Source organism: Colletotrichum costaricense, assembly GCF_030867565.1.
Source record: "Colletotrichum costaricense strain IMI 309622 chromosome Unknown Scaffold_6.1, whole genome shotgun sequence".
NCBI classification, from domain to species: Eukaryota; Fungi; Ascomycota; class Sordariomycetes; order Glomerellales; family Glomerellaceae; genus Colletotrichum; species Colletotrichum costaricense.
Genome location: NW_026848235.1, coordinates 2,682,122 through 2,709,398, shown reverse-complemented (window position 1 = coordinate 2,709,398; position 27,277 = coordinate 2,682,122). Strand labels below are relative to the sequence as shown.

General features: G+C 52.6%; 6 protein-coding genes across 6 annotated transcripts; 2 read left to right on the top strand and 4 right to left on the bottom strand.

Moving 5' to 3' along the window:
• Positions 1-88: 88 nt before the first annotated feature.
• CCOS01_07111 (uncharacterized protein) lies at positions 89-2,694 on the top strand (the record flags this gene model as incomplete). The annotated part of the gene is made up of 3 exons (XM_060455278.1): positions 89-131; positions 188-1,980; positions 2,032-2,694. 3 exons carry the CDS (start codon positions 89-91, stop codon positions 2,692-2,694), a joined length of 2,499 nt encoding a protein of 832 aa, XP_060314978.1.
• Positions 2,695-5,218: 2,524 nt separating this feature from the next.
• CCOS01_07110 (uncharacterized protein) lies at positions 5,219-6,820 on the bottom strand (the record flags this gene model as incomplete). The annotated part of the gene is made up of 3 exons (XM_060455277.1): positions 5,219-6,139; positions 6,189-6,701; positions 6,788-6,820. The coding sequence occupies 3 exons, from the start codon at positions 6,818-6,820 to the stop codon at positions 5,219-5,221; spliced, it is 1,467 nt and encodes a 488-aa protein (XP_060314977.1).
• Positions 6,821-7,620: 800 nt separating this feature from the next.
• Positions 7,621-9,696, bottom strand: CCOS01_07109 (MFS siderochrome iron transporter MirB; the record flags this gene model as incomplete). The annotated part of the gene is made up of 4 exons (XM_060455276.1): positions 7,621-8,552; positions 8,639-8,981; positions 9,073-9,343; positions 9,443-9,696. 4 exons carry the CDS (start codon positions 9,694-9,696, stop codon positions 7,621-7,623), a joined length of 1,800 nt encoding a protein of 599 aa, XP_060314976.1.
• Positions 9,697-10,013: 317 nt separating this feature from the next.
• CCOS01_07108 (uncharacterized protein) lies at positions 10,014-10,301 on the bottom strand (the record flags this gene model as incomplete). The annotated part of the gene is made up of 1 exon (XM_060455275.1): positions 10,014-10,301. One exon carries the CDS (start codon positions 10,299-10,301, stop codon positions 10,014-10,016), a length of 288 nt encoding a protein of 95 aa, XP_060314975.1.
• Positions 10,302-17,538: 7,237 nt separating this feature from the next.
• Positions 17,539-18,829, bottom strand: CCOS01_07107 (cyclin domain-containing protein; the record flags this gene model as incomplete). The annotated part of the gene is made up of 2 exons (XM_060455274.1): positions 17,539-18,552; positions 18,620-18,829. 2 exons carry the CDS (start codon positions 18,827-18,829, stop codon positions 17,539-17,541), a joined length of 1,224 nt encoding a protein of 407 aa, XP_060314974.1.
• A 7,132-nt stretch (positions 18,830-25,961) lies between these two features.
• On the top strand, positions 25,962-26,378 carry CCOS01_07106 (uncharacterized protein; the record flags this gene model as incomplete). Its single annotated transcript, XM_060455273.1, has 1 exon — positions 25,962-26,378. One exon carries the CDS (start codon positions 25,962-25,964, stop codon positions 26,376-26,378), a length of 417 nt encoding a protein of 138 aa, XP_060314973.1.
• Between the last annotated feature and the right edge of the window lie 899 nt (positions 26,379-27,277).

The following is a 27,277-nucleotide window of genomic DNA, read 5'->3' as shown; positions in this document are numbered from 1 at the left end:
GGAATCTGACACATGCAGCAAACTGTCCCGTCCAATCCCGCCAGATCACCACCTTCTCACGCAGACCAAGTCAACACGGGTGTTCAGCATGAACGGGACATCAACTAGCGGGAAAACATCACTCGATGCTGGTACGAATTCCACTCCCGCTCTCGCTAGGCGCAGCTCATATCTGACCCCGAGGCAGCCGACTATGATCCTATCGAGCACCTAAACCACCTCTTTCCACATCCCTCAACCGTAACCTCAATCAGTCGCGTTTCCGATACACTACAGACCCATAAAAATGATCTCGCCGTCGAAATCTCCAGCCTTGAGGTCGCCCAGGCATACGGTCCCGATTCGAGCCTCGAGCGCATGCAGTCTGCCCAAGCCGAACTCGCCCAGCTCTTCCGCAAGATCGAGACCGTGCGATCCCGAGCAATCCAAACCGAGCAGAACATCACTTCCATGACGGCCGATATAAAACGATTGGATGGCACGAAACGGAACCTCACATTGAGCATGACCGCGCTGAAACGACTGCAAATGTTGACGACGGCATACGAACAGCTGAGAGGTTTGGCCAAGACGAGGCAATACCGAGACTGCGCGAGCCTGCTACAAGCTGTGCTGCAGCTTATGAAGCACTTCAACAGCTACCGGAGCATTGAACAGATCGCCACGCTGAGCCGAGGCGTTTCGGAGCTGCAGCGGGAACTGTTGGAGCAGGTCTGCGAAGATTTCGAGATTGCGTTTGCCAAGGGAGAGGTCGCACAGCGCAGGGGTACACTGGTAGAGGCCTGTCTGGTCATGGATGCCTTGGGCGACATGGCTCGGACGCGACTGATGAACTGGTACGTCAATACGGAACTACGCGAGTACCGCCAGGTGTTCAGGGGCAACGACGAGGCCGGGAACCTGGATAATATCGGTCGCAGGTATGCATGGTTTAAACGCATGCTCAAGACTCATGAGGATGAGCACGCTGTTATTTTCCCGGCCCATTGGCGCGCGAACGAATTACTGGCCATGGCTTTCTGTGACGGCACTCGAGACGACTTCAAGGGCATCCTCGAAAGAAGCATGCGCAAGACGGATGGGCAGAAGATTGACGTAAACCTTCTTCTGAGCTGCTTACAGGAGACGTTGGACTTTGAGCATGGCCTAGAGAGGCGGTTTGCCAACGAACCGCGCGCCAGTATCGATACCCTGAGCTCATCCGACGACAGAGCATCGAATTTCCATGGTTCGATATCAACTGCTTTCGAGCCGTATTTGAGCTTGTGGGTGGAGTCGCAAGACAAGCAACTTGCTGCAATGATACCAAAATATCGAAACCAGCCTCTGCTTCCGGAAGACGAAGAATTTTCTACGCAAGCCGTCATTTCCTCAGCCATTGAACTGTTCCACTTCTACAAACTTACATTATCCCAATGCGCCAAATTATCTACGAGTGACAGATTATTGGACCTTTCCAAAACGCTGGCAAAGTACCTCGACGAATACGCACAACAAGTTCTTCTGCACATCTTGCAAAGGGCTGGACCTCAAGGTCCGCCAATCCAAGACGTCATTTTGGTGTTGAACACGGCAGATTTCTGGTCTACAAATACTACCCAGTTGGAGGAAAACATCAAAAAGCGCATCGATAATGAGCTTGTTGTAAAAGTTGACCTATCATCACAAGCCGATGCCTTTCTTGGCGTGGCCAGCGCTGCTGTGCTGACGTTAGTACGTAACGTTGAGATCGCCTGCGAGGGATCTTGGCGTGAGATGCGTAACACAGGCTGGAGCACCATGGAGACTGTGGGCGATCAAAGCTCATATGTTGGTGAGCTTCTATCTTCCGTAAACGGCAAAGCCGAGGAGATACTGGGCCTTTTGGTCAAGCAGCAATACGCCAGGGCATTTTGCGATAATCTGGTGGACCATCTCGTCAACGCCTACATTAGCAACATTGTACAATGTCGCCCAGTTTCCGAGGTCGGCGCTGAACAGGTATGCTCCCACCACACACGAGTCCTCACACATATACTGACCCCCATTTAGATGTTGCTCGACAAGTACGTTTTGACAAAAGCATTCGAAAATCTGCTGTCATATCACAACAAGTCTTCTTCAACACCGCACGCGGCTCCAGCGGGCTATGTAAAACGAGTGAACCAGACAATGAACCGCATAGACCCTCTCCTTAAGACGCTGCAAGTCCGCCCTTCGCCACCAGAGGGCTTGGTCCAAGCATACTTGATCCACATTGCCGATCGCTCCGATACCAACTTTAGAAAGATTCTCGACCTCAAGGGCGTCCGCAAAGCCGATCAGGGCCACCTTGTGGAACTATTCGGCATCCACCGCGAGGGCAACCTCAGCGACAAACTCGTCCAGCAATCTCCGCTGCTCACGCCGTTGATGGCAACCACAGGACTCGGCAGTTCCGGTCTTGGGGCCATCAACGCGAGTAGCGCTCTCACGAGCGCCAGCAGCGCCATGCCGGGGTTGCCGAGCAAGTTTGACGCGACCTCGTTGGGTGAGAAGCTTCTGAGCGCGGCGAGGGACCTGGGGCAGGGAACCGGTCCGGGCGGCATCGCGGGTACGGAGAAGGCGACCATGAATGAGAATCTCAAGAACTTTGGCAAATTCTTCCGCAGGGACATTGGAGGTTTCGGCGCCAGGTTTGGGAAGAGGGACGATAGTGCTGACGGCCAGCGGTGATGTGATTAAGGATCAACGGATAAGCAATCCTAGTCGGATAGATGGTTGAACAGAATGATCCCAACTGCCACAGCCACTGTGAGGTCCTCTTCGTCGTGACATTGGTTCCCCGAATATATCCCACTCTCGTCATCATCACAACCCATCTCATTCGTTCCTTTCTCCCCCCCTGTCAATGGCCCTCAATCCACCCACCCACCTCATATAAATCCTCCTCAACCTCGCGCAGCAGCTCCGAATACCTCTCAAGGCAACGGTGATTAATGCCATCGACTCCCTCGGCACCGGGGAGAAGCCCTTGGGCTCTGGGGTTCACCCAGCGAACAAACGTCTCGTTGTCTTACTATGTCAGCTAAGGTCCATTACCCCACAAACGGCCCCCGTTCTCTGTCACGCACGTTCATCGTGCAAACATCGTCAACGAATACGAGTAGGCAAGCATGCGGTTCTAAGGAACAGGACTGCCTTTAGGTTGTGAAGAACGTGAACACCCGGCCCTGTAATTTTGCCACCGTGTGACAGGCAACGGGCGGACAATGAGCCATTCTAGTCTCTTCTACCTTATGCCTTCATTTCTTAGCCCTCCAAAGCATAAGGTCGCTTATCTCCCTGTCTCTGGTTCGTCTTGAAAGTACATGACACTACGTAGTATAAAAACGCCTAGCCTCACGCAGCCGTTTTGAACATTCCCCAAGGTGATTAATGCTATCGACTCCCTCAACCCCTCAGCATGTTCTTTCAAAAGGGTTTAAAAGCCAGGAAGTCCCGTCGAGCAAACAGCTCTTTGTCTTGATATACGGTTCAAGGTCCATAATATGTCAACGCCCATTGTTCTCCGTGACGTACGTTCATCGTGCAAATATTGTTGACGAATACGAGCGAGCGGGCGGGAAATGGTCCAGAGGACATGATCCTTCCAATTTCGAGTTTAGTGGACGGCCTTGATGAGACGGTCTTGATGATAATGATCTCTCACTCTGACGAACCCCCTCTTCTCGAACTCCTCAATAGGAATTCAATTGAGGTGGCGTCATGTCGGGCGCGTTGTCTAATGATGAGAGGCCTTTGTCGGGTTGCTTGTGTCCCGTCTCTCATAATCACGGGGCAGTTGAGCACGACTGTTGGCTATCCCATGCCGTTTCCCGATGGCTCGCACAAGGCCGTCAGCCTTTGCCCCTTCTCCTGTTGGTCCAGAATCTACCAGACCTACCTGCACTGATATAAATACCGCCCAACCTCACGTAAACATTCAAAAGAATTACCAAGGTAAACCGATGATTAATGCCATCGACTCCTTTGCTCAAGCCTTGTGATTCCATGTCCTGTCTGACCGATAGTGAGAATTTGCCATATTCATGTCGCTGTTCCCAGAGATCATTCTAGCGACAACTATCTCTTTATCTTGAAATAACCACCGTCATCTTTCAGACACGTTCATCAATTCAGCAATCGTTGACAAATACGAGCGGGGATATAAAGCCTGATGAATAGGGATGCTAAATGTGACGAACGAGAATAGAAAGCATGATAAATAAGAATGGAAAGCGTGATAAATGGGGACACGAAGTATGACGAATGGGGATGTAAAGCATAACGAACGGGGACATAAAGCGAAACGAATGAGGGTACGAAGCGTGACGAATGAGAACACAAAGCTTGAAAAAGTGTTATGGTTCCTTCAGGCAAACTACCTCTATTATTTCAACATACAAATGCTTCTCTCATTATCTGTCCTGTATGTCTATCATCATGATCAACATTAGCAAATATGGACGGGGTCACAAAGCATGAATAGCACGTTTTTCATCAAAGCTTTCCATCCCCTTTACTCAACTGCTGTGCGTATGCGAGTCATGAGAGACTTGTAAGAGATACTGAAATAAGCTCCTTTAAACGCTTCCGAAGGATCAGCTACCCTTCCCTAGGAACCAGCTTATCACGTCTTTGCAAGAAGTACTAAATAACGCCTCCTGGAAGAATGGCACATTAAGAGATAAATCATTTCATCATCAGCCCATTCGGGAACAAGCGAGAAGGAACCTGGGCAACGCAGAACATTCATGATGAAATTAACCTTAGGAGGCCGAAGTTCCTCCTAACACAGTTGACACAGAAAACAATCAGAGGCTAAGATATAGGAGTAATTTGAGAGAAGGGGTATAGAGAGCCGCAGGCTCAACCACGATACAACGTTGAATTACTATCATGATTATGTACGCTTAATCCAACGAGTAGTGATACGGATGTCATTCCATTTGGATACGAGTGGAGTTCGTCAATCATAAGCCTTTTGTGAGCAAAGTCTCGGTTTCGCTCGCTGACGCAGGCTAGATTGCTCATAACGCTGTCGCCTAAGCGCGTCTCTCAATAGCCCGAGTCGTCGGCCATGATCAGCCGGCTAGGCCGTTAGCCCCTATGCCTAGTTAAGCATCTTGCCTAGGGTTCATTTCAATCGGTTTCTTGCACCCTCTGTGAAGGTACTTCCCGATGTGATGCAAGAGACGCTAGCCAAGACCAAGTCCTTCTAAGACGACTTCCACACGTTGCTATCCAACTTCTCATCAGGCACAGCGACAAAATCCTGGCCCTCGTCGTTGTCACTACCGTCGAGCGACCCATCATAAGAGCTGGTCTGCCACGCCGACAGCTCGTCCACGCGGCGGATGCCCATCATCCACGAGACGAGACCGCGAGGCACCCAGCGGCCGACGAAGCCGTAGACGCTGGCGCCGAGACCGACACGGACGGTGCCGCTGGTGATGGACCCGTCAATGACGTCAAAGACTGCGTTGTGGAGGTGGCGGAGAGAGCTGCCCTTCAGACCGCGGATGCGGCCGGCCGAGATGGCGGAGGTGCTCTGCATGACAAAGTTGCGTCCGTAGGCGTGGCGGGCGTTCTCGGGCCACATGAGGGTTTCTGTGGCGTCGGCGTCGATGCCGGGCCCGCCTTCGAGGAGACCTCTCTGGGAAGGGTGGGTGTGCTTGGCGGGTTGGAAGCCGGTGAAGTCGAAGGTGCCCAGTTGCATGTGGGTCACGGGGATGCCGAGGGGTCGCAGCTCTGCCGTCAAGACCTCGGTGAAAGCTGATAGGGCGGAGGAGACGCTTGCCTCGGGGGCGTGGAAGGGGGGGTTGATGGAGGAGATGATGGACGGCGTGAAGACGAGAACCTTTGGCGGCGTCCACTTCTCTCCAGGCGGGCTTAGGCGAGTCGTCAAGAGCGGCAGGAAGGCTTGGATGGTCAGGATGGGGTGGAGCAGGTGGGTGTTGAAGAGGTCTGCGAAGCTGGAGGGCGGGATAGTGGCGATGGGTGACGTTTGGTAGTTGAGCGACGGGATGAGGATGACGGACTTGAGCTGGAGATGGTTGGGCCTCGTTCGCGGTACCGGGGCGTGTGGTGATTGAAGGTACTGCGCGAAGCTATCGATGGCAGCGCCAGCTCTGGGGGGCTATTACATACGTCAGTGAAGGCCTAAACTGCATACCGACTCTACTCACATCCGTTGTGTCAATGGTCAAAGGCAGAATGTCGGGCCTTGCCAAACTGTGCACCATGCTCTCATCCTCCTCAGCGTTGCAGACGATGTAAACAATGAATCCCCTTCTCTCGAAATCGAGTGATAGCGACCTTGTCAAGGGTAGTGTCGGTGAGCCAGCGATAACGACAACCTCGAGACGGCCGCCGTTCCTAGCCCGTTTCGCCCGGCGCGTCTTCTTGCAGAACCTGCTACTCCTGTATGATCGGTATGCCACGACTCCCACGACGGCGACGATGGCACCGGTCAGCAGCTTGTGTTCCTTTACCCAACCGTGCAACCTCTCGTACCGGCTCATAGCTATCACCTCAATAGGAATATGGCGGACGGGGGGCTTCGGCCGCACCGAGTCGGGCAGCCATTCTGAGGAGGAGAGCGTCTCTCGTACGGCCTGTGCAGCCTTATCGACGGTAGGGTTGATGAGGTTGGCGAGGTCGTCGGAGTAGCCCCGGATCTTGTTGGGCAGCGAGGACAGCTGTGGGAACAAGAGGGCGGTGTCAGTAGAGAGCTCTCGTGATCACAAGCTTGGAGGTGTTTGGTGTGGGGGCGGATGATGCTTACAACGTCCAAAAACTGCTGGTCGTCCGCTGACATCTTGTCGGTTTCAACCCAGTTAACAAGCCAAGAAGTACTGCTGGAGAGAGGGGAGTGTTGAAAATTCCTGATCTTTGACGTCCAACAGCTTCTGGGGAGATGGGGGTCAGATAGCTCGACTCTCAAGACGAGGTCAGGTAAGGTAGGTCAGAAAGTGGACTCGCGTCGGCGGCAAAGAAAAAAAGGTCAGCGACAGACCGCAAAGAGGCAAAGCACTCGAGACCAGCGCAGCAGTGCAGCTTCTTTCCACCCAAAAACGACGTGGGGAAAAGCCTCCGCCGTGTGTGGATCCACCCGTTGGCGTTTCACTGGCTGCAGCAGCACCGAAGGGTCCGGGCTTGATCCGGCCGTCAGCGGTGATTGGTCGACGTCATCACCGAGCCCACCCGTTATCGACCGGTGCCCGTGTACCGTGTACGTACCTCGAGCTTTGTTTTGTTTCCCGCCGGCTTGCAACGTCACTGCCGATGCCGTCCACACCGATGCATGAAATCCCATTTCAATATCAATACCCATCTTCAAGCAAACCCCCTTTTGCGCCCCTTTCCACATCGATGTCAGTTTTCAGGGCATAACAACAACATAGCCCATCATTCTTACTCCGTACTGAGAAGATTGATTCGCGGTTGCAACAGTTGTCCATATTTTGTACCAACTTCAATTTATGCATTCATCATTTACTTCATATATCTATCTCCTCAGCCCCCATTTGATGCTCACCAACTTGATTTAGTCAATCAAGTCATACACAGCTCATGAACTGACAGGTCTTTCTGCCAGAGCCCAGATACAGCCGGCTCTTAGAACACAAGACCCTTGGTCTGCTTCATCTCCTTCAAGTTGTAATTCTTAATCATGAAAATAGCAATGAACCCAAACACCATCACCGAAGTTCCAGCGGCAAGCATCCGCGTCTGAGCATATCCGTATGCGTTCTGGATAGCGAGTCGCTCATCGCTGCCCACGGGATAGCTCAGCTGCGTATCGAGATCCGCATAGATATCCGCCAGACTCTCCAGCGCAGACTCGGGAAGGTTCCGCTCCAGAGCCTTCTCAAACGTGTTGGTCCAGATGGCCGCAGAGATGGTGTTCCCCACAGAGCCGCCAATGTTGCCGCAGACGCTCAGGAGCGCGAGCGCGGCGGCGACGTGCTGGTGGTCCACGGCCGCCAGGATGGCGACCTGCATGCACAGGATAAAGACGCTGCCACCAATGGACGTGAAGATCTGGCACATGACCAGGTATCCGACGCTCTGACCCGGCTGGCGGAAGTAAATCATGAGCCCCTGGCCAAAGGTATACAGCGGCACGCCGACCATCAGGAGCCAGCGGAAGCGGCCCGTCTTGGAGATGGAGAAGCCGACGATGAAGAGGAGCACGCCCGAGACGACGTCGAAAGTGTTGCCGACGTAGCCCGCGTTGGAGACGGAGAGATCGTTGACGACTTGCAAAAAGGAGGTGAAGTAGCTGTTCCAGCAGTAGTAGGCGACCTGGTACGTGATGTCGAGGACGCAGACGCCGATGACGGTCCTGTCGGAGAAGAACTCGAACTTGAGGAAGGGCTTGGGCGCAAGGTAGAGCTCGTTGAGGAGGAAGAGGGCGAGGACGACGAAGCCTGTGACGATCATGGCGATGATGTATGCTGATTTCCAGCCGTCCGGGGCGGTGCTTGCGAGGGAAAAGGGGAGCAGGAAGGTGACGAGACCGCAGGCGAAGAGGACAATTCCCAGGACTGAGTGAAGCTAATCAGCAATGTCCTCGAGGCTTGAGCAATGGCGGGAAAGAAGCCCTCATTCAAAGGGGAAGAAAAAAGCATACCATCAAACTCGATCAGACCCCACCAAACATTCTGCACAAAGTTACGGCCGCTAGGCTCGCGCACCAGCGTACCGCGCTTCTTGGCCTTGTGAATGTTCCACTTCAGGATGCTGTACATGGGCACGGCAACGACGGGCAAGACAATGGAGAAGCAGCCAAAGCCCCAACGCCAGTTGACGTTGTTGAGAAAGCCCTCGGCGGCCTTGGGGCCGGCGAACGCCGTGATGATGTAGGGCGAGGAGGTGAAGGCGAACGCCAGGCCTCGGTTCTTGACGTGGGTCGAGTCCGCCGTGATCACGTCGATGCTGTACGTGAGACCGGACCAGCCGACTTGCCAAAAGACCTACAGATTTCTTGCATGAGTATTTTGGTTGTTTTCTCCTTCTTTGCGTGGATTTGGCGATCAAAGTGCGGGAAGGAGTTAAAAAACTTACGGTAGCGGCACAGTACGTGGCAAGGTTCTGGCTGGCGGCCAACATAATCATACCCAGCGTCGCGAAGAGCACCATGAGCAAGAACCCCTCCGCTCGGCCCCAAAGATCCAGAATCTTGGCCAGCGGGATGTACACCGAAGCCGTCATGGCGCTGGACACAATGTCGATGACGGGGAGGAGCGAGTGCGACTCAAAGTCGCTGGCGGCATACGGCGTCAAGCTAGACAGCACGGAACTCTGGAATCCGTTGGTGAGGTACAGAAACCACATGCTGCACAGGGGAGCAAATCCCCCTAATATCAGTCATGCCGTTTCTCATGATGCGAGTCTCGCCAGGGTATGCGAGAGGTTCGAGGGAAAGAGTCCTTACAAGATGAAGATGGCAATCAGCGAGTTCTTGCCCCACGTCAAGGTCAAAGCCTGCGCCAACTTGACACCATGCTGAACTTCCTGGCTGACCCTCTGCTCCTCGCCCGGCTTCTCGTCGTCGGGCGGGATCTCACCCAGTTCCTTGTCATCGATGTTGTTGGCGGTTTCCGGCGCCGTGGTGATGGTCATGGGTGAGTCGTCGACCGGGGCCGGCTTGCGGCCGAGGGCCTCACGAAGCTGCGAAATCACTGCCATGATGCGCTTTACACCAAAGACAAACAAAGCGGAAAGCGGCAGAAAGAGGTTAATGACCAAATATAGAGTAAGAAGAGAAAAGCGGCCGGTGGTTTGGGGGGGGTTCGCCTCGTAGTTAAAGACCCTTCCAGAGGAGGGCGCAAATACGTGCCGCCTTTCTAGCGTGCCACTTTTTGCGACCTCGCTAAGTTCTACACCATCCCATCACGAAGTTAGCGGCCGGAAGGATTCACCTTTGACCCACGCACACCACGTCCCCCTTTCAACAGCAGGCTGTGATCTGATAAGATGCGGCTACTCGTCCATACTTGCAGAGATCAGAGTGGAATAACGGGCACACACCACCACCACCAGCGCGCAGGAGACCGAAGCCGGGGCCGCTTAGTGTGCTTTTTTGCGCCCAGGAACCGAGAGGTCGGGAGGCGACCCATGATGGCGGCGGGTGAGGGGCCAGATAGATCACAGGATGGATGGCGTTGGGGTGGGAAGACAAGACGGGACGGAAGAGCCCTGGAGGGGACTTTTTGCGAAGGATCCTGCGAAGAGCACAAAGCAGCTGCGGGCTTGGCGAGAGCAGACCCGTAGTGCCGGGTTCCCGACACCATTTCAGTGGGATGGGTGGGTGAAGGATACTCGGGATGGTGTTATCTGATTGATTAGATTAGATGGGCCAGACTGCAGACTTGGCCGGACTTGGCTTTGCGGGCCGGGGCGCTATCGCGGAAGGGGTCTGGCGCGGGGAGCTATTGGTAAGAGGGTATCCGAGCAGGAGGCAACAGAATTTTTTTAAAGTCTCATCTTTGAGTTGCGCGGTTGCTTGGCGAGCTAGAGTCTAGAGGGAGCCTGACTGCTGGGTCTTTTCCGAGGTTGGCTCACCGGACGTCTCCCAATAACATCTCTTCTTCTCAGTGATTTAGCAGCTGCCCTCGCACCTGGATGCGCCTGACGACCCGGTCTCGGCCTCACGACTTGGGACTGAGAAACAAAGTCGGCCCCGGAGAAAGGTTTCCGGGAGGGAATAATTGATATCTGATTTCTGACTCGCACGAGATTCTCCCAAGCAGCGCCAACATGCCCCAGCCACATCTGGATGAACTCTTGGCTTCCCAGCCCTACGAGCTTTTGGCCCCCAGTTCTTGCATGGCAAGTCAAAGCTTCTTGGCAGATGGAGACCCAGGACCACGCGCAGCAATGACCGTAGAGGACTTCCTCCTCTGAGATAACTCTTCAAAGGAAGCAGGCATGTGAGTCGTGAGTTGGCGGCAGAGAATTTGCCGGAAGATTACGGGCTCATAAGGAATGGGCTGCCAGCGGGTCCTGCTCCAAGCGAATGTGATAGTTCCCTCTAGTAGGCACCCATTACGTGATAAGTCCGAGAGAGCGATCTCCTAGTCTCACTCTTTCCTGAGGCCGGCCTTGAACAGTTTTTGCCTCTGGGGAGTGCCGGTCGGTGTATTCGGTATTGCTTTCCGGTGAAGGCCTCCTAAAGGCGCCAGTACCTGAAGTTAGTATCTTTGCTCTCTATGTAGCGATGTTTGATATGTCGAAAAAATAATCCAAATCCCAAATTTATTGACTGATTCAACAAGATTTTCGGGTCGTCTTCGGAACGTGGGGTTTGTAGTTCCGCCCAGGTGGCGTGATCTGATCATTTGGTGCACTGGGATCCCGCTCCTTCAAGAATGTCAGCATTCACCACGTCCGAGGTTGGCAAGCTGATTGTTGAGCGCAGGATCGGGGAGATGCTCTTGGTTTCGTTTATTCGTATAATAAATTAAGTAGACAATAAGACGAGGGGCAAGCTATTTCCAGCAGATGTATCTTGGGTGTTTACTGGCTAGGAGTTCGAAGCAATGAGATGATAGGTGGCTACATGTCTCCATGCTCCTCGAGAATGCCATTGTATCCATTCTTCTTCGTCTTATTTACTTCACAAAACTCTGTCAGAGCAACCGTGACTACGGTTCCTTCTCTCTACATAAGCCTGAAAACTTGAGGCAGGCTGAAAAACCCTTCCAGGCTTGAGTGTGGTCCCTTGATCTCGAAACCCAGTCGAGGCCATGTCCTAGACGTGTAGTCAATGATGCCGAATCATAGATTCTCAAGACACCCAAGCCCTTTGAGTTTAATTGTGAGAAGGGTAATGTTATCTGGTCCGAGAATGGGCGAATGACCGACTTGGGGTACTATTCTGGGCAGATACTCCGAGATCAGTTATCAACTCGTAAATCACCGTAGGGGTAGGTCACTTAGGGAATCCCAGCGTCTTAGAAGGGACATGAGATGTTGGTGAAGTGGCAAAGGGGTATAGACATTCTGGCTTCTTATCTCTCACAAATCTAGGTCCCCTCGCTTGGTGTATGGGTCGGCTTCCAATTTGCTATAGCTCGTCTTGCGAATAATTTGCGTGGTCTGATACCCAAAAGCTTGACCACCTGAATTCTCATGACCTCCCACCTTTTACATGTACCTTCGTTTGCTTCCATGCCTCTTGGATAGTTTCTCTCTTAAGACCCGTTCTAGTTCGCCCTGAACCTTGTCTCTATTCGATGCGAAACGACGAACCGTCATTTGTACATGAACTACCCAGCATTAAGCTTTATATCTGAGTCCATGAGGTGTAGTGTGCTTGAAGTTAATAAGTTCTAATCAAATCTCCACAAGTGAGCCTCTTCCGTGTAAATATTTTTTTTCATTTGTCTTTGGATGGTCATAGCAAAACGTTGACCTCGGGTCATCTTGATTCTCCAGAATCTGGATTGGGCATTCTCAAAGAAGCATCAAATCGGTCGTTGCAACACTCGCAGAGCTTCCGGTCAAAGTGCTACAACATAGACTTGCAGATTGTTCGGTGCAATGATACTGGGGATAGGATTGCACTTCTTCAGGCCTACCCGTACATTACAATCACGCTGACATGATCATGTCGGCTAACTATGTTGATCATCTTGGATGCTAGCCTCGTAGAAGCCTCTATGGCTACTTTCTGTGGCATTTGTCACTTAGTACGAAGGTATGCCCCATGGAACCTTTGTAGGTACGCGGCTGCCGTCATTTGTTTGTCTCAAAAGACTCTCTCCAGACACGCGTATCCGAACTCACAAGAGAAGCCGTCAGATCACTAATGATCTAACCAAAACATGCAGCCATGGGCAATCATCACCAAATCTGGGCGCATATCTGGCGGCCAGGGGCATGGGCAGAACCAGACATCTGGCTATCGCCAGGAGATAGGAGCGGTGGTTTGGTCATGTACCTTTCAAGTATGTTTTATTAAGTTGCGCTGAACCAAGCGCTCTGGAATTGATCATCTGCTGAAGTCTGCTTTCGTGCCTCAACGGATATTCGCCTCTCCAAATCTAGCATCGAATATCCTCAAGAAAAAACCATCCCCAAGGCACACCATTGCACCAAGCAGCTTTCTTGGTGTCGTAATTCTTCTAAGACGACGATTAGGACTAGCTTACGTCTCTATAGGGATGATCTGGCCACTACGTAATGTCTGTTCAGTCCCTATGCCTAAATACGCAAAGCAAGACGTCGTCGCGCTTCAACGAAGTCGACCTATCCAGTCACCTTCCTATACTCTGCATTTCTTTGCGCAATGTCAGTGCTCCGTGATAGTATATAGCAAGTCAAAAGCGGTAGACCATTGCCTACTCGCAGAAATTAAGGTGTCTTCCTTCGGGGTCTGCCGCGGACATCAACAACGTCTCATGGTCCTTGACCTTTTACAATCAAACGTCTCCGACAATTCCGAGTATGAGCGTTGAATCTGAAAGGTTTCTTCCTAGTGACGTGAAGATCTCAACGGCAAACGGGAACGACGGCATAGCACTTTCTCCGAGTGCCATCCCGCCTACTCGAGAGAACCACAACAAATAGGAGGCCAAACCCGACGAGGCCAATGGCACATCTTCCCAAGTCGAGAATCATCCAGACAGATTGCTCCGCCATATATAATCAACTTGATATTATCAACTTGTCTGAACTGAACTTCACCAAATATCAACGTAGGAGTAATGCTCAAGCGGTCCAACCCGGTCTCGACGTCAAGAAGAAGGCCATAACGCTGACCCACACATCCTCCGTTCTACCGTCTTATCCAAGCATTGATATGCTCTTCTTCTCCGCCCGAGGACACGGAAACAATCGGCGCCAGGACTCGATCAGGTTCATACGCCAATCGAAGAAAGGCGGCACAAGCAACCCTCCCATCTCAACCCTCCTCAAATACTTTGAAACCTCCTTAACTCTCCAGCTTCACACGATCCATGGGTTTATTGCCCCTTAACCACAGGCCGTTTTCTATTCCACGGATATGAGTGCAAGCAAGTACCTACCACCACGAGCGAAAAGACAGTTTAGAACCTGGTCAGTTTCCTTCCAAAGCAATCACAGGCGACGCTGGTCCATGTCGACGGTAGACCCGTGCATGGTAATGTGCCTCAGCCAGGCACCCTGACACAACGCGGGACAACGTGAAGAGCGTCCCGTCGAACAGCAAAGTTATCTCTACAGCGAAAAGGACAAGAGTCTGCAGCTCATAACAAAACGCCAGAACCTGATGCTGGCTCGCCATTCGAGCCATGGGCTCCCCTGAACGTAGTCACCATACGCCTTCCCACAGATGCCGTTCCCTCTTTGAAGGCGCAGGCACTCCAATAAGATCAGACGAACGGGGACCGAAACCATGTGGGGAATACGGCATACAACATCGATCATCTCATCTCACGCGCGTCAACCCGTAAAACGGTCCAGCACGGCTCTCCTCCAACAACGAATATCCCCGTCCCCCAAAGCCTCCCGACCTCTCAAGATCCAAGGCCCGAGAAAAACGACTACATTGAAAAAGACTATCGTCCGGGATCCCCCCAACCCTTCTCGCCGTTACGCTCCAGCCGCCCCGGGTGGATTTTTACTTCTGGATCCTCGCATCATGCCTACGATGTCCCGAATCTGACTCACCACCGCCATTCAAATCCACCCACATCGCCACACATATTCAAGACGCAAAACCCAAGCTCTAATTCACAACCAAAAAACCAGTCGGTCGTCAATGAAAGGTCCAGGCCGAAAGACATAGGATTACCCGAAGCGCAACATCCCGCACCACAAGGCCAACGCATCAAACATTCAGAGTTGTCCCTTGCTTCCCCCCCCCCCCCCCCCCCCCCCCCCCCCCCCCCATCAAAACACCCCCCCCACCACACCCCCCCCCCCCCCCCCCCCCCCCCCCCCCAACCCCCACACCTGTCCCCCGCCCCCCCCCCCCCCCCCCCAACCCCCAACCCCCATTGCATAAAACCCGTCAATGCGCAAACACAACCCCGCCCTCCTCCTTCCATCGTCGCAAGGCAAGCCCAGATGAAGTGAAGGCAAAAAGGAAGGAGGTTGGAAACCTTGGAAGGCTAGAATACCGCAATCCATCAACTGTATCAGTAATCGAACCGCTATTCTCTAGTAGGGCTTCATCTGAGTCCAACACTGGCAAGAAGGTAAGAAAAAAAAAACCAGTCTCCAGTGATGCTAGAACCGTGAAAACTTCTCAATCATTCGAAAATATTTCAATCATCCCTCTTATCCCCCCCCCCCCCCCCGGCGGACATCCCCTCGAGGGTCTTAATGCTGCCTATTCAATCTTTATTTCAGCAGGCCTCAACCAAACCCTTTTCAAAAAGAAAACGCTTACCGACAGAAAGAAAAAGTCCTCCCTGAGACGTGCGCACCTTACAACCGTTACACAAAAGGGAGAGAGACAACACCACCACCACTTACCAAAACGACCCTGACAACAAACCCAGCTCGAATCCCACGCATCCCAAATCTCCAACCTCCCCCCTCATCTCTACCTCAAATACCGAACCCAGAATAAGCCAATCCAGCAAAAACAATCTCACAAGACATCAGAAGCCAGCAAAAAACCATGCCCCATGCCCAAACGCACAGCTCACATCCCGACCCCGACCCCGGCCCCCATCAAATGCTCAAGCCCACAAGTACCTCCGTACCATCCCGTTTCCCTGCATCGAACGCCTTAGATAATCCACCAAAAAAAAATTACGATTATCCAACCCCCTAAACAGGCTTAGCCCCGTCCTCCATGTCTCTAGTAATGTCACTCCCAAGCGAAAAAAAATATATCACTCCCACATTTTTCAGACGAAGATCAATCAATCAATCAAAAGTAAGCTTTCCCAGCTTCAGATGAACCAGAACACGTCGGGTCCGGGAGGAAGGGATCCAGGAGCTCTTCGCATACCAATTTTTTTTTTTTCTTCTCTTCTTTCGTGAGGAAAGCAGAGAAACGATAAAAGCATCTACACAAGGAGGGACGCACCCACTACGTAAGAATGCGCACTCCAACAAGCCAACACACAAGTGACAAGGAACCCCCCCATTCAAAATCACTCGCATGATGAAGTGACATACCTTATCCAACGCATAAACCTACATCATCACAAAAAAAAAGTCCAATAGTAGGCCTCCCGCCGCTACATCCCGCGTCACTAATGCAACAGCTATGATTAGCCCGGGGAGGAGGGGGGCAGGGGGATGGACGTGGGTGGGCAATTCATTTCCCGTGTGGGCTTTCCAAGGAGCTCGACCCTCCCCCTTGTGTGTAACCATCACGGACCATGTCACACAGAGGCCCAGCACCAGGCTACCAGCCAAACCATATTCATCATTGAGAGACTTCATCACAGGACACAAACACAAAGACATGGCACACAATAATAGAGGGACCAGAAGATATGACGAAAAAGTAGCAGAGAATTTTTACTCTTTTTTTGTGCCTTTGTACAACTACCTTACACGTAAGGGAGTCCAAATGCGGGTATACGAAAGTCTCGAGGGCTCTCGCCCCGGCTGGGTAGGGAGATACCGTCTCATGGTCGTCCCCCCATTTCCTTCTCTCCATCCAGAAATTTCCTTCTGGTCATCGAAAGAGAACGAATCCAGCCTTGTCTCCAAAAGTAACGTGCGGACCAGAAACTGATTCCTTTGGCATCCCTTTGCATCCATTGTCGGCCAATTAGGGGATATCCGGCCTTCAATGATCAAAGAAAAAGGAAACAATCTGTCCACCACTCTCGAAATGGTTGGCTCCAAGGTGCGAAAAAAGTAAACCGGCCAGGAGGTGTTCGTGTGCTCAGTGGCCGCATGTTTCCCTTCCTTGAGCGAGTCCAAGAGTCCTTTTCCCTAGGGTTAAAGTCCATCGAGGTCCCACCAATCCGTCGAAAAAAATTCACTGTGCTTCTTTTTTTTCCTCCTTCAAGAATTCCTATTCGGGTCGAATCTCATCCTGAGACCCTACAATCTGACCTTCGCTGGTGTCCCTTCATTGGTGTGTTGTGAATGGTGGGTCGGGGGTGTCGATATCTCGTCGCCTGGATCCCAACTTCAAATTACCGTGAAGGATGACCGCTGTGATTCCAATCCTTCACCCGTCCTGGGGTGACCATCTCGCGAACGCAAAAACTCTTCGTTGAGGTGTGTTGTGTATGTAATAAAAAGCCGCTGAATGCTGTTGAGAAAAAATAACTCGGGGGTTGTTTGGGGTATGATCCGTATTCCTTTTTTTGGGACACTTCTGCTGAGTGAAAATGGACTTTGTTGCATAAAAATCAAATCGCTCGATGCCATGACGTGTTGATGAAAAAAAAACCATTCTGTATGCATGCGGCAAACAATCTTTTTTTCCTTTTTAATCCACTTCCTGGGAGATCGCTCAATTGCCCTGCCACGGGTATAATGAGGGGAAAGCTTCGATTGCCCGTATCGTAGCGTTGGTTCGCTGTGTGGGACTCCGCGGGGGGTTCGACCCGTGTTAGTCGACGTTTAGGCCATGTGGTGACCCGTCGTATGTTGGTGTACAAAGGGGGCGTATTGCTGCTGCACTTGTTGTTGCGCGTACGCCGCTGTGTTGGGTTGCGGTGTCGGGGTGACCGGACATCTCGGCGGCATGGGGTATGCGTCCTTGTTCACGGTTCCATATGCGGCGCCATCAGGGGTGATGGGCGGGGTCATGTATCCTTCTACTACTCCTGCGACAGCTCCGTGGCCTTTATGGGGGGTGCTGTAGATGTTTGAGTGTTTTGAGGCGGACTCAGAAGGCGGACTCGGAGGGACCCCCGACTGGGCTCGCGCGATGCTAGCTTGGTGAGCCATGAAAGACGCAAGCTTCTTCGCGACGCCGGAGAAGTGTGATGATGAGTACTTCCTCGCGAGGGCGACGGAGGGGCTGTGCAGGTGTTGAGAGAGAGTCAGCAGGGTGACGTTCTCAACGTGGTCCCACTCTCCATCGTTGATCTCGGGCTCGCCAAGGATCGCTCTTGCCAAGGCGAGGGATGAGCGAGCCATGATGGAAGGCTTGGTGGAGACGAAGTCGCGGTGGTACAGGGCGATCTCGCAGATGTAGGCAGCCATGTGCTCAACCTCAACCTTGTCGTGCTCCTCAGCGACGATGAGCTGGGTGAAGAAGTCGACAGTGGGGTGGCCAATGGTCCACTCGAGGGTGTTGAGGACGTGCATCTCCATCTGGGTGAACATGCCGGCGTCGTACAAGCCACAGCACATGTTGTTGAGTTCGTGGATCTGGGGCACGCGGTCTTTCTTGTCACCATACTTGGCGGCGATCAGGAGAGCGGCACAACCGACGAGCTGGTAGTGTTGCTTGTAGACGACACGCTTTGAGCAGTACCGGTCAAGGAGGTTGACAGTGAGGAAAAGAGTCTCGGGGAGGAGGGCGAAGGCAGCATGGGCTTCGATGAGAAAGTCGATGAGGTAGGGTCTCATGTACCATTGAATCTCTCTTTGCATGTCGATGAGATTGGCATCAGGCATCGTCTCATCCTGAAGTCGGGTGTCAGTAAAGCCAATCCAACTGAGGCCAGTGGCTGCTCCTTCCTCTCATTCTTACCTCCATGTGCCTCATGTGCTTCATGATATCCTCCAAGTACTCGTCACCAGCTATCCGGGAAAGCTCGCTGGCAATAATCTCCTGCCGTTGCCTCGCAATCATCTTGGCGGCGTCCCGAGTGCCCATTCGCGGCCGTTGGGGTTCGTCGTGGTCCTCTGTGAAGAAGGTAGGATCGGAGTGCTGCTGTTGTTGTTGTTGGTAGTACGCCATTTTGAATTGTGATGTAGTGAGTCGAGGGCGGGTATGAGGGGGGTTGGCTGACGGTCGAAGTTCCGAAACGGGAAAGAATGACGATTAAGTTCTCCAGGAAGCTTTTTTGGTGGTCGGAGACGGAAGGACGTGAAAAAAGAAACGGTAAAAAAAGTCTTCAGAATCGGTGCTGTGAAAGAGTGGAATGGTGCAACCGAGAGATTAGAATATTAGTATTAGAATGAGCGTGTTGAAAGCGAACAGGGTCCGGCAAAAGAGTGACTGTGGCTGGATGAGAAGCCGAAATGATGCGAGACCGAGTTCCTCGTGTGAGATTGACGGACGGAAAGGTGGCCGGGAAACTGGCCGTTTATGAGAGAGGTCGAGTGGATGGCTCTAGAAGAAGAGAAAAGATTGGGTTAGCTCGCGGTTCGTTTAGACGATTGCAGGCGCTCGAGGGAGCCTAGAGTAGTGGACGAAGTGAGACAAGCAGCTGTTTGAAGGTTGACGACGGGCGCGATGAAGGAGCAACCGGCTTCTGTAAATACCGCTTGGTGCCGATCTAAAGGGGGAAGATCTCGAACTCAGATAGAGTCGCCCTGATTCGACCAGTGGGTGGTGGGGAGACGGATTGGCACGAGGGGAGATGGAGAATCATCTAGACTGGCGTCTCTTGACTGGGGGGCTAGGCAGTGAGAGGACCGTAGGGGCAGAAGGGAGTGAGTAGAGGGCAGAGGCTCAGGAACTGGGAAGGGAAAAGGGCTGGAGTGTGAAGTGATGGCGAGGCTTACCGCCACGGTTGTTGTGCAACTTTGACTGTCAAGACAGACGAAATTGAGACAATTCCTGAGGATGGGATTGGGGGAGCGACGAATGAACGTATCCCCTCGAGCTATCCTAACCTCGGACTGGTGGTGGTTTTGGTTTCTTGGTAAAATGTGGGGGGAAACTTTGTGTACGTGGATCGCCGAGTAGAAATACTACAACGGCACGCAAAAGCTGTGGAGGGAGGGAAGATGTGAAGTTTAGACACCGGGCTCTTAACAGATGCGGTAACGTAAAGGGGATGATGAGTGCTTGTAGTGGAGATGGTGGTGAACGGAGAAAGCTCTGGGTAGGGGAAGGTTTGGAAGATGGAGACGAAGGTTCATCCCGTCATCAGGCTGGACTGGTCAGGGCAGGTGGATTGATGGTGGTGAATAGGAAGGCCAGGCGCACATCTTCATCTGAATTACATTGTTGTAGTAAGAAAAAACGTACCTTCTCACAGATGGTGCCCGAAGGACAAAAAGGGATGATCTATAATCCTGGTGGGATCATGTATGAGGTATTCTCGATGGTCTGACAAGCCTTGAGAGAAAGCAATGGTGAACCAAAAAAAGATTCTCCTGTAGTTTTCTTTCCTTGTCGAGGGAACCTGAGATTGGGAATCCACGGGGATGAAGAATCGGGCTTCTGGAGAACGGGGTTGCTCGAGAAGCTTTGGGGCCGACACAATCCAAGATCGCAAAGGGGCTCTTGGAAGGAATGAGGGCGGGATGGCAGGCCGGCGGAACGAAAGGGAGCTTTCGTGGTAGTCGTCGGAGGGCCGAGGATGGGTGTGTGGGTTTTGTTGCGTCGTGGAAGTTGCACGTCTGAGTCGAGTTCCTTTGGTCGTCGTGGAGGCGAGGAATTCTTCAGGGGGTGATGGGTTGGTCGGATTGGTCGTCGCGGGAAGGGCGGACGGTCGGGAGAGGGATGCAAGGAACGGGAGGGACGTGGGAGTCTTTTTTTCTTGTCTTGTCTGATGAAAGAGCAGTGTAGAAAATACCAATCAAGGTCTTCTTCACTATATCTTTAAATCGAGTTCCAGTCTCTTTCTCTTTGTTGCGGTGGTCCTGCTCTCTTGTGGCTTTTCCGGTCACACTCTGCAAGCTCGAAAACCTGGGAATTGGCGAACCGTTTCCAACTGTCGAGGATTGTCGGGGAGTTGATGGGAGAAGAAGGGGGGCGTGTGCAAGATGAAGCTGGTTCGACCTTGACAGCTTTGGGCGTGGTTGGTGGTGGTGGTGGTGAGTTGGGAGTCGAGGGAGACGAGTCGGTTCAGTCAGGGAGGGGACGTCTCCAGATTAAGTCTTCTCTCTTTCTCCTACCTTCCTCTTTTTTCCTATTCTCAATTGGGGGGGTAGAGGAGTAGAGAATGGAAAGACCCTTTATTCGTTTTCGGCGAGCAAAGGAGTCAGGAAGGACTGTCTTCGGGGAGAGAGGAAGAGGAGGGAATGAATGGATGGGGAGGGACGAGGAGGAGGAGAGAAGGGGGAGGTGAGGGTAGGTAAAGGGTTGGAGGAGGGCCGAGGAGATGAAAAAGGATTGGAAGAGAACCAAGGTGTTTTAACAGGCCGGCCGGCTCGAGTACTGCGGTACGTCTGGGACTCCTCCTTTGCAGTAAGTTGGGAGGGAAAAAAGGTACTTTGGGGCCCGCTGCTGGATGGGTACAAGGACCAAGTACCTACGTAAAGGTACAGCTTTGGCCCTTTTTCTGAGGATGTGTGTGTGTGGGCGGGAGGTGCGAATGTCTGGCTGTGGTAGGTGTGTATTTCGTGCCTGCCTAGGTATTCCCTGACGATTATTACCTTCTTGTCTACTGCATAGTATGTGTGAGAGAGAAGGAGCAGGAGAGAGAGGGTGGGTGGGGCGGATGAACGAGGGAGGCACGGGAAGGAAAGAGAGAGATAGAGAGACAGAGAGACAGAGCGAGAGGAGAAGGGGGAACGGGAAGGGTGAGGTGGAGAGGGAGGACGGAGGGGAGGGGAGGGGTGTGTGAGAGAGCAGGTGCGAATGAGCAGGTGGTCCTGGTGCGAATACTTGGAAAGGTACGAAATACTTGCTGCTGGTGCTGGCGCTGGTGCTGGTTTTGGTGTCGACCAAAGTGCAAGTGCAAAGTCCCCCCCAGGTGGATCCCAAGAAACGGCGCGGTACTTTCTATTGCCGCCGCTCTCGCATATACAGCCAAAGTATCTTGTTGTGATATCGACAGGGAAGAGCCCAGGCTAGGCACAGGGAAGGGGAGAGACTGGGGGAAGCGTGAATGACCGAGAGGTAGTTCCGCACCTAATGCACAGTATAAAGATACATGGAATCGACGTACCTCTTCTCCAAGACCGCCTGTCCTAGTATGACTTTGTACGTAGTAAGGTAGATAGCTTCCTGCCTGCTGAAGTTACTATTGCTGTTGGGCTGATGCGCCTTTTGTTACTTTTGATGCTGGCTGATGGATACAATCAGGAAATCCAGCAGACGACTACTGTACAAACACCTCAGGTCAGCAATTACCACTCCGTACGAAGCACAAAGTCACGAAACTGAGGCTGCCCTATGCGTCTGTTCTGTAGCCCGCGCACTGGGTGGTATTACTTGCCTGTATGGAATCCGCATACGTTACGGATACCGAGGAACGGACTGGACTAGATGGAGACGCTGGACTCACTTTACTTGCAGTGAGCCGACCCTCTTTCTTCCTTGCAGATGTGCCCTGCAAGTGCAGCTGCGCGAAGCAGGCTGAGTGAGCTAGGTTCCTTGCCGACCAGCAGTAGCACCACAATGCTGTCTCTCTTCTGTCTCTGCTTCGTCTGCCTGTCGCCGTGATGGATGCCTTGGTACGGGGTACCTAATAATGAAGCCCGCAGCGAGGGAAGAAGCGAGGGATGAGGATGACTGCGTCGACGCAGCAGGTATACAATCCAATTGTCGACACCGCTCGCCGCTCGCCTGCCTGCCTGCTTGCTTGTTCTGTCGACTGCCTCTTCTCTGACGATTGTCTGATTGTCTTGTCTGCCTTGTCCAAGCACGTTTAACAAGTACGGTACGGTCTCCTGCTGCTCGCCGTGCCTTTCGTCGTGTCTCCTGTCTTGTCTCCCGGTCGTCTGCGCGCGCCACCCCCAGCAAGCCGAATGCCTGTCGACAGCGCCGCCCGCCGAGAAAGAGTGAGCGCTGAGCAGTACCTTTTTGCTCAAGTGGATCGTCAGAAAGTGTGAAAATGAGCGAACTGGCCTTCGATTGGATACGTCTGGTGGTGCTTGTGGTGCGCACCAAGTAGTGGTGGTGCGCAGCAGCAGCAGCTCCTGACGAGCTTTGGTCCTAGTTTGGCCTGGCCCACCCCCGCGAGACCTTTGACACCCTTTCTCTTCCCCGAATAATACAGGGCAACGAGGGCAAGCTAGGTACCGTACAGATACAGAGTTCCAGTGGCAGTGGTGGTGGTAATCCGTAACCGTAGGCTGGCTGGCTGGTAGCAATGCCAATCCGAAATATCAAATGTCCGGTTTTGTGCAGCAGCTCCGCGCGCGTTTTCCTTGTTCTCGAATAATGCTTGGGCTTAGCGCAACTCGGTACCAATGTGCCTTTGGTTTATCCTCAACTTGAGTCTTTTCTGTCTCTGCCTCTGTTTCTTTGTGTGTCCGAGAATATGGTACGTTTCCACGTAAGGTATCACCCGTAAGATACGGCCCGCAAGAGGAAGCAGTAGCTTGTACAGGACAAGGTTGGGCAGGAGGCGTCAAGACTTCAAACGAACAAAGCCAACGGATCGAGGTTCTGAAGTGAGAGGGGAAGGGGATTGGGAGGCAATGGGGCAATGTCATTCGACGGCGCCGACCAAGTTCGATCAAAGGAACGGCCTGATGGACGGGGTGGACTGGGCCGGTCGAGGAAACCAACACCAAACAATACTGATGCTGATGCTGATGCTAGTGCTAATTGCTGCGGCAGTTCAGGAGTGAAGCATGCCAAATGCAACCAGCGCCCGTCTTTGTTCGTTTCGTAGAAGCCGGTTCTGGGGCCGTTCCGTTGAAGGAACTCTAGAAGCCCGAGATGGAGCTTCGGTAACGTTCTCTTTCAGGGCTTACGGATTACCCAGAGCGAACGGAGTACAAGGCCAATTCGCTGGATGTCAGAGTCAGACTTGGCCCAGGCTGAGGCAGTGGCAGACTGGCAGCAGGGTGGTAGTCGCGCCCGGGACGGATGATTGGTGCGTATGGAATCGCCTGTTGAACAAGGTAGTTGGTTACTGCGTTGTTCCCACTGGACCGACCAGTGGACGTGACGGAATTGAGTTGTGCTGTGCCGTTGTTGGTATGAGGTGGGAGGTTGAGGAGTGAGGACTGTGCCAATGCGTGCCGAGCGGGTGTCAGGTAGTACGATGAAGACCCGTATGAAGTACACTCAAGCAGGGAGAGTTACGTGAGCGGTGTATGGTGTGTGTGGACTGCGGGCGAGTGGACGGACGGTGGCTCTCGGGACCAGGTCCAATTCAGTCTCTTTCTTGGCGTAGAAAGAGATAATCCTGGGATATGAAAAGCAAGACTGGAGCCGCTTCTTCCTCAGATTCTATCTACACCAAGCTTCTGCGTGTAATTGGTCGTGTTTGTGCCAGGCAAGGCGAGGCATGGATAGGTGATGGAAAGCCAGTGATACCACGCAGAGGCGTGTGTGCGTGGTGTTGGGAGCAGGGATTAACGGGAAGGATAGAACGCCCCGCTGGGATTGGCTCACGACGCGGTACGGATTCAGATGGTTTTTGCAGGGTTTCCTGGTTCGTGTGTTCAGTGTGGTGTGGCGTTCGAATTTGCTTTCACGGCGTAACCCGTGGGCTTGGGACCAAGGTACCACGGTATCCGTACACTTTGCAGCGTCGCCGGTGGATAACACGCAGCAATGGTGGGAATACTTCGTGGGACCGCCCCAGCACTGGTTTTTGGCGATATGAAGCGTTGGAAAATGACGACGATATGCCGTCTATGTGGTCCACTTCTCGAAGCCCGGGTGTACGCAGTACGTATGAAGTACTGTGCAATAGTACCAGGCGTGGATCACTTCGTGGGTTTAGTTTAGTTGAACTATTCGGAATCGACAAAGTGAGGTACGAGGTACGGAGACGCAGCTGAGAAAACGAGAAACGGAAATAAGAGTGGCTTGTGTGTCTCGCTCGTGCATCCGGGATCGTGTCAGGCGTGTTGTGCAACGGGATGCGCAAGGTACGGAGTACGGATACAGTATTCGTAATGTGCAATAATGAAATGGGTGACATAAGCTTTCGAGGATAATTCGCATGGCATGTCTGGATCCGATGCCCTGGACGGCGATTGATATAATGTCCGTCATTCCACATAGCCCTTCAACGTGGCCTCCTTTCCCAGGGCCCGGGTTGTGGTCGAGCCGGCCATGCTGTTGTTATCTTCGTGGATCGTGAGACTGTTTGTTGTTTATTATTTGTTATCGACATCTCGGACATTGCGAGAAAAGAAAGCCACATTAGATCCAGGCGGTGTGTGTATGTTTGTTATGCACGTCTGTCAAATCCTCGTGCGTTGTGCATCGTGCGCATAAATTTCAAGCGCGGGCCTTGGTCGGGACGGGCCTCCATCAGAGAGAAATTGATGGGAATTGATTGAACTGAAGACATAACTAGGTATCCGTTACGTGAGGTGAGGTGGTCTGCCGTAAGAAACGCGAGGTGGACAACGGAGAAGGCAGACCCAATCAAGGCTGCAGTTGTCGTCAAATGTCAACAGCACCCGCACCGGCCGTCATCCACTCAGCGGTCGAGCTTCTAGAAGGAAACGCCCAACCCCCCAGCCACACTTTTGCACCTTCCCACAGTTCCCAGTGGTTGGCGGTTTCGGGACGGAGGACGGGCCACGGCGGCCGCGGCCGGGCTGGGAAAGAAGGGATGACGATGTCACGATGTATTTTTCTTTGGTTGTTGCACTTTTTTTTTTTTTTTTTTTGTTTTTTTTTGGATTTAATGGATTACGCCGACATATCGTCGCCAACCAAACCAGCGATTGTGCAATCATGTTGCGTAGGATTGAACTGCCTCGACTGCTTCGGACGCACACAATACTCTTGTCTCTATCCACTCAGGCAACCCAGCATTTTTCCTCAGATCACTTACCAGAAACGCAGATGAAGAGACGATCAATGCCAACTCACGGCCGAATCTAATCATCTACACCTGTACCCCGTAACGGAATACTTCTACTTCCCACCGGGCTCGTGATGACTACTGTGTAAATTTCACCTGCCTTGTCCCGGTCTTGGGCTTGGCTCTCAAGCTTCAAGTAAAACCTACCGCAACCTCCGACTGTCCACCACCACAAGTCATTGAGGTGCATGCATGCTCTTACTACAAAAACGCGAAAACCACACGTCCGTCACGACACTCGGACGTATCGAGATTCGAAAACGGCCCATCGTAAATGGAGTAGGGGTTCGATTAAATGATGCACGGGATTTCTTGTCTGGTGTGTGTGTGCTGTGTGATTCAAGACTACCTAAACCTGGGAAAAGCCAGTGCAAGTGCCAGTGCTGCAGTCTTTCTCACAGTTCAATTACCCATTCTCGGCACGTGCGCCCGGCCTACGCACCCCCAGGAAACTTGATACTTCCGGCCTTTGCAGGAACGGACGCTAAGGGGGCAAAGGGGGGGGAAGGATTGCTGAGACTTTGCAACTGTGCAAGAGACCTTTTTTTCCAAGCTTCCATCCTGCTTCCCCTGCTTCATGTCAACGATTGGAAACCGAAAAAGGGCTAGCAGGAGACTTGTCCGGTGTCATCCAACTACCCTTTGATCGATCCATCGTACGGTCTGATCCTCGTCGCGGTATCCATTTTCGGCGAGCGCGTCTTCGGAATCCAATCTCACCACGCTCACTTTCAGCCTTCCAGACTTCAGGGCGTGGAAAGCTGAAGCTTCTCGCAGCGCGCGTCCGACAGAAACCCAACCAAACGCCTAGAGCCGCCAATTCGATACTTTTTCAATCGCGGTTGTGTGGAGCAAAGCGTTGGCTTACCTCATTAATTGGATATGCTTTGGGTTATCCGGATGCAATGGGCGTTTTTATGTTCCTCCCTAATGGCCCCAAGAGGCGCAACCACTTTACCAAGTTGCATACACAACGATGGGAACGGTTCAAGGCGTACCGGGGGGTGAGAACACAATTGGTCGCCTTGAAGGTTGCCAATTGGTTCTTGGTTGGAGATTGGCTCTGCAGGTCCAGATCCAGCTACAAGAATTGAGGGCTTCTTGTGACTTGTCATACTTGTCCAAGTTGTCCTGGAACTCTCTGGTCCTCTTCCTTTACGGATGCAGTTGAATGCACCGATTGCCTGTACAAAAAAGCAAGAAACCAGATGCATCGTGCATATTCTCTCATTACGCGCCTCTCCTTGCCAGTTAAGAGCATGGAACCTCCCGGCCGTTAGGTACATACGTTGTACGTAGTAGGCATGTCCATCACTCCATCCTTTTTGCGAGGCTATCCCCTGTCCATGGACCTGTGAAATCCACACATCCTAATCCTAGGGCTGGGCACGCTTACGCCGGAGTGGGATAGTTCCTGGTTCTTCCAGCTGCTACAGCACGGCGCAGTTATGCCGTGAAAATCCACCCGGCGCTAGATACGTTTTCGGGTACCTTCTCCACCTGGTCCT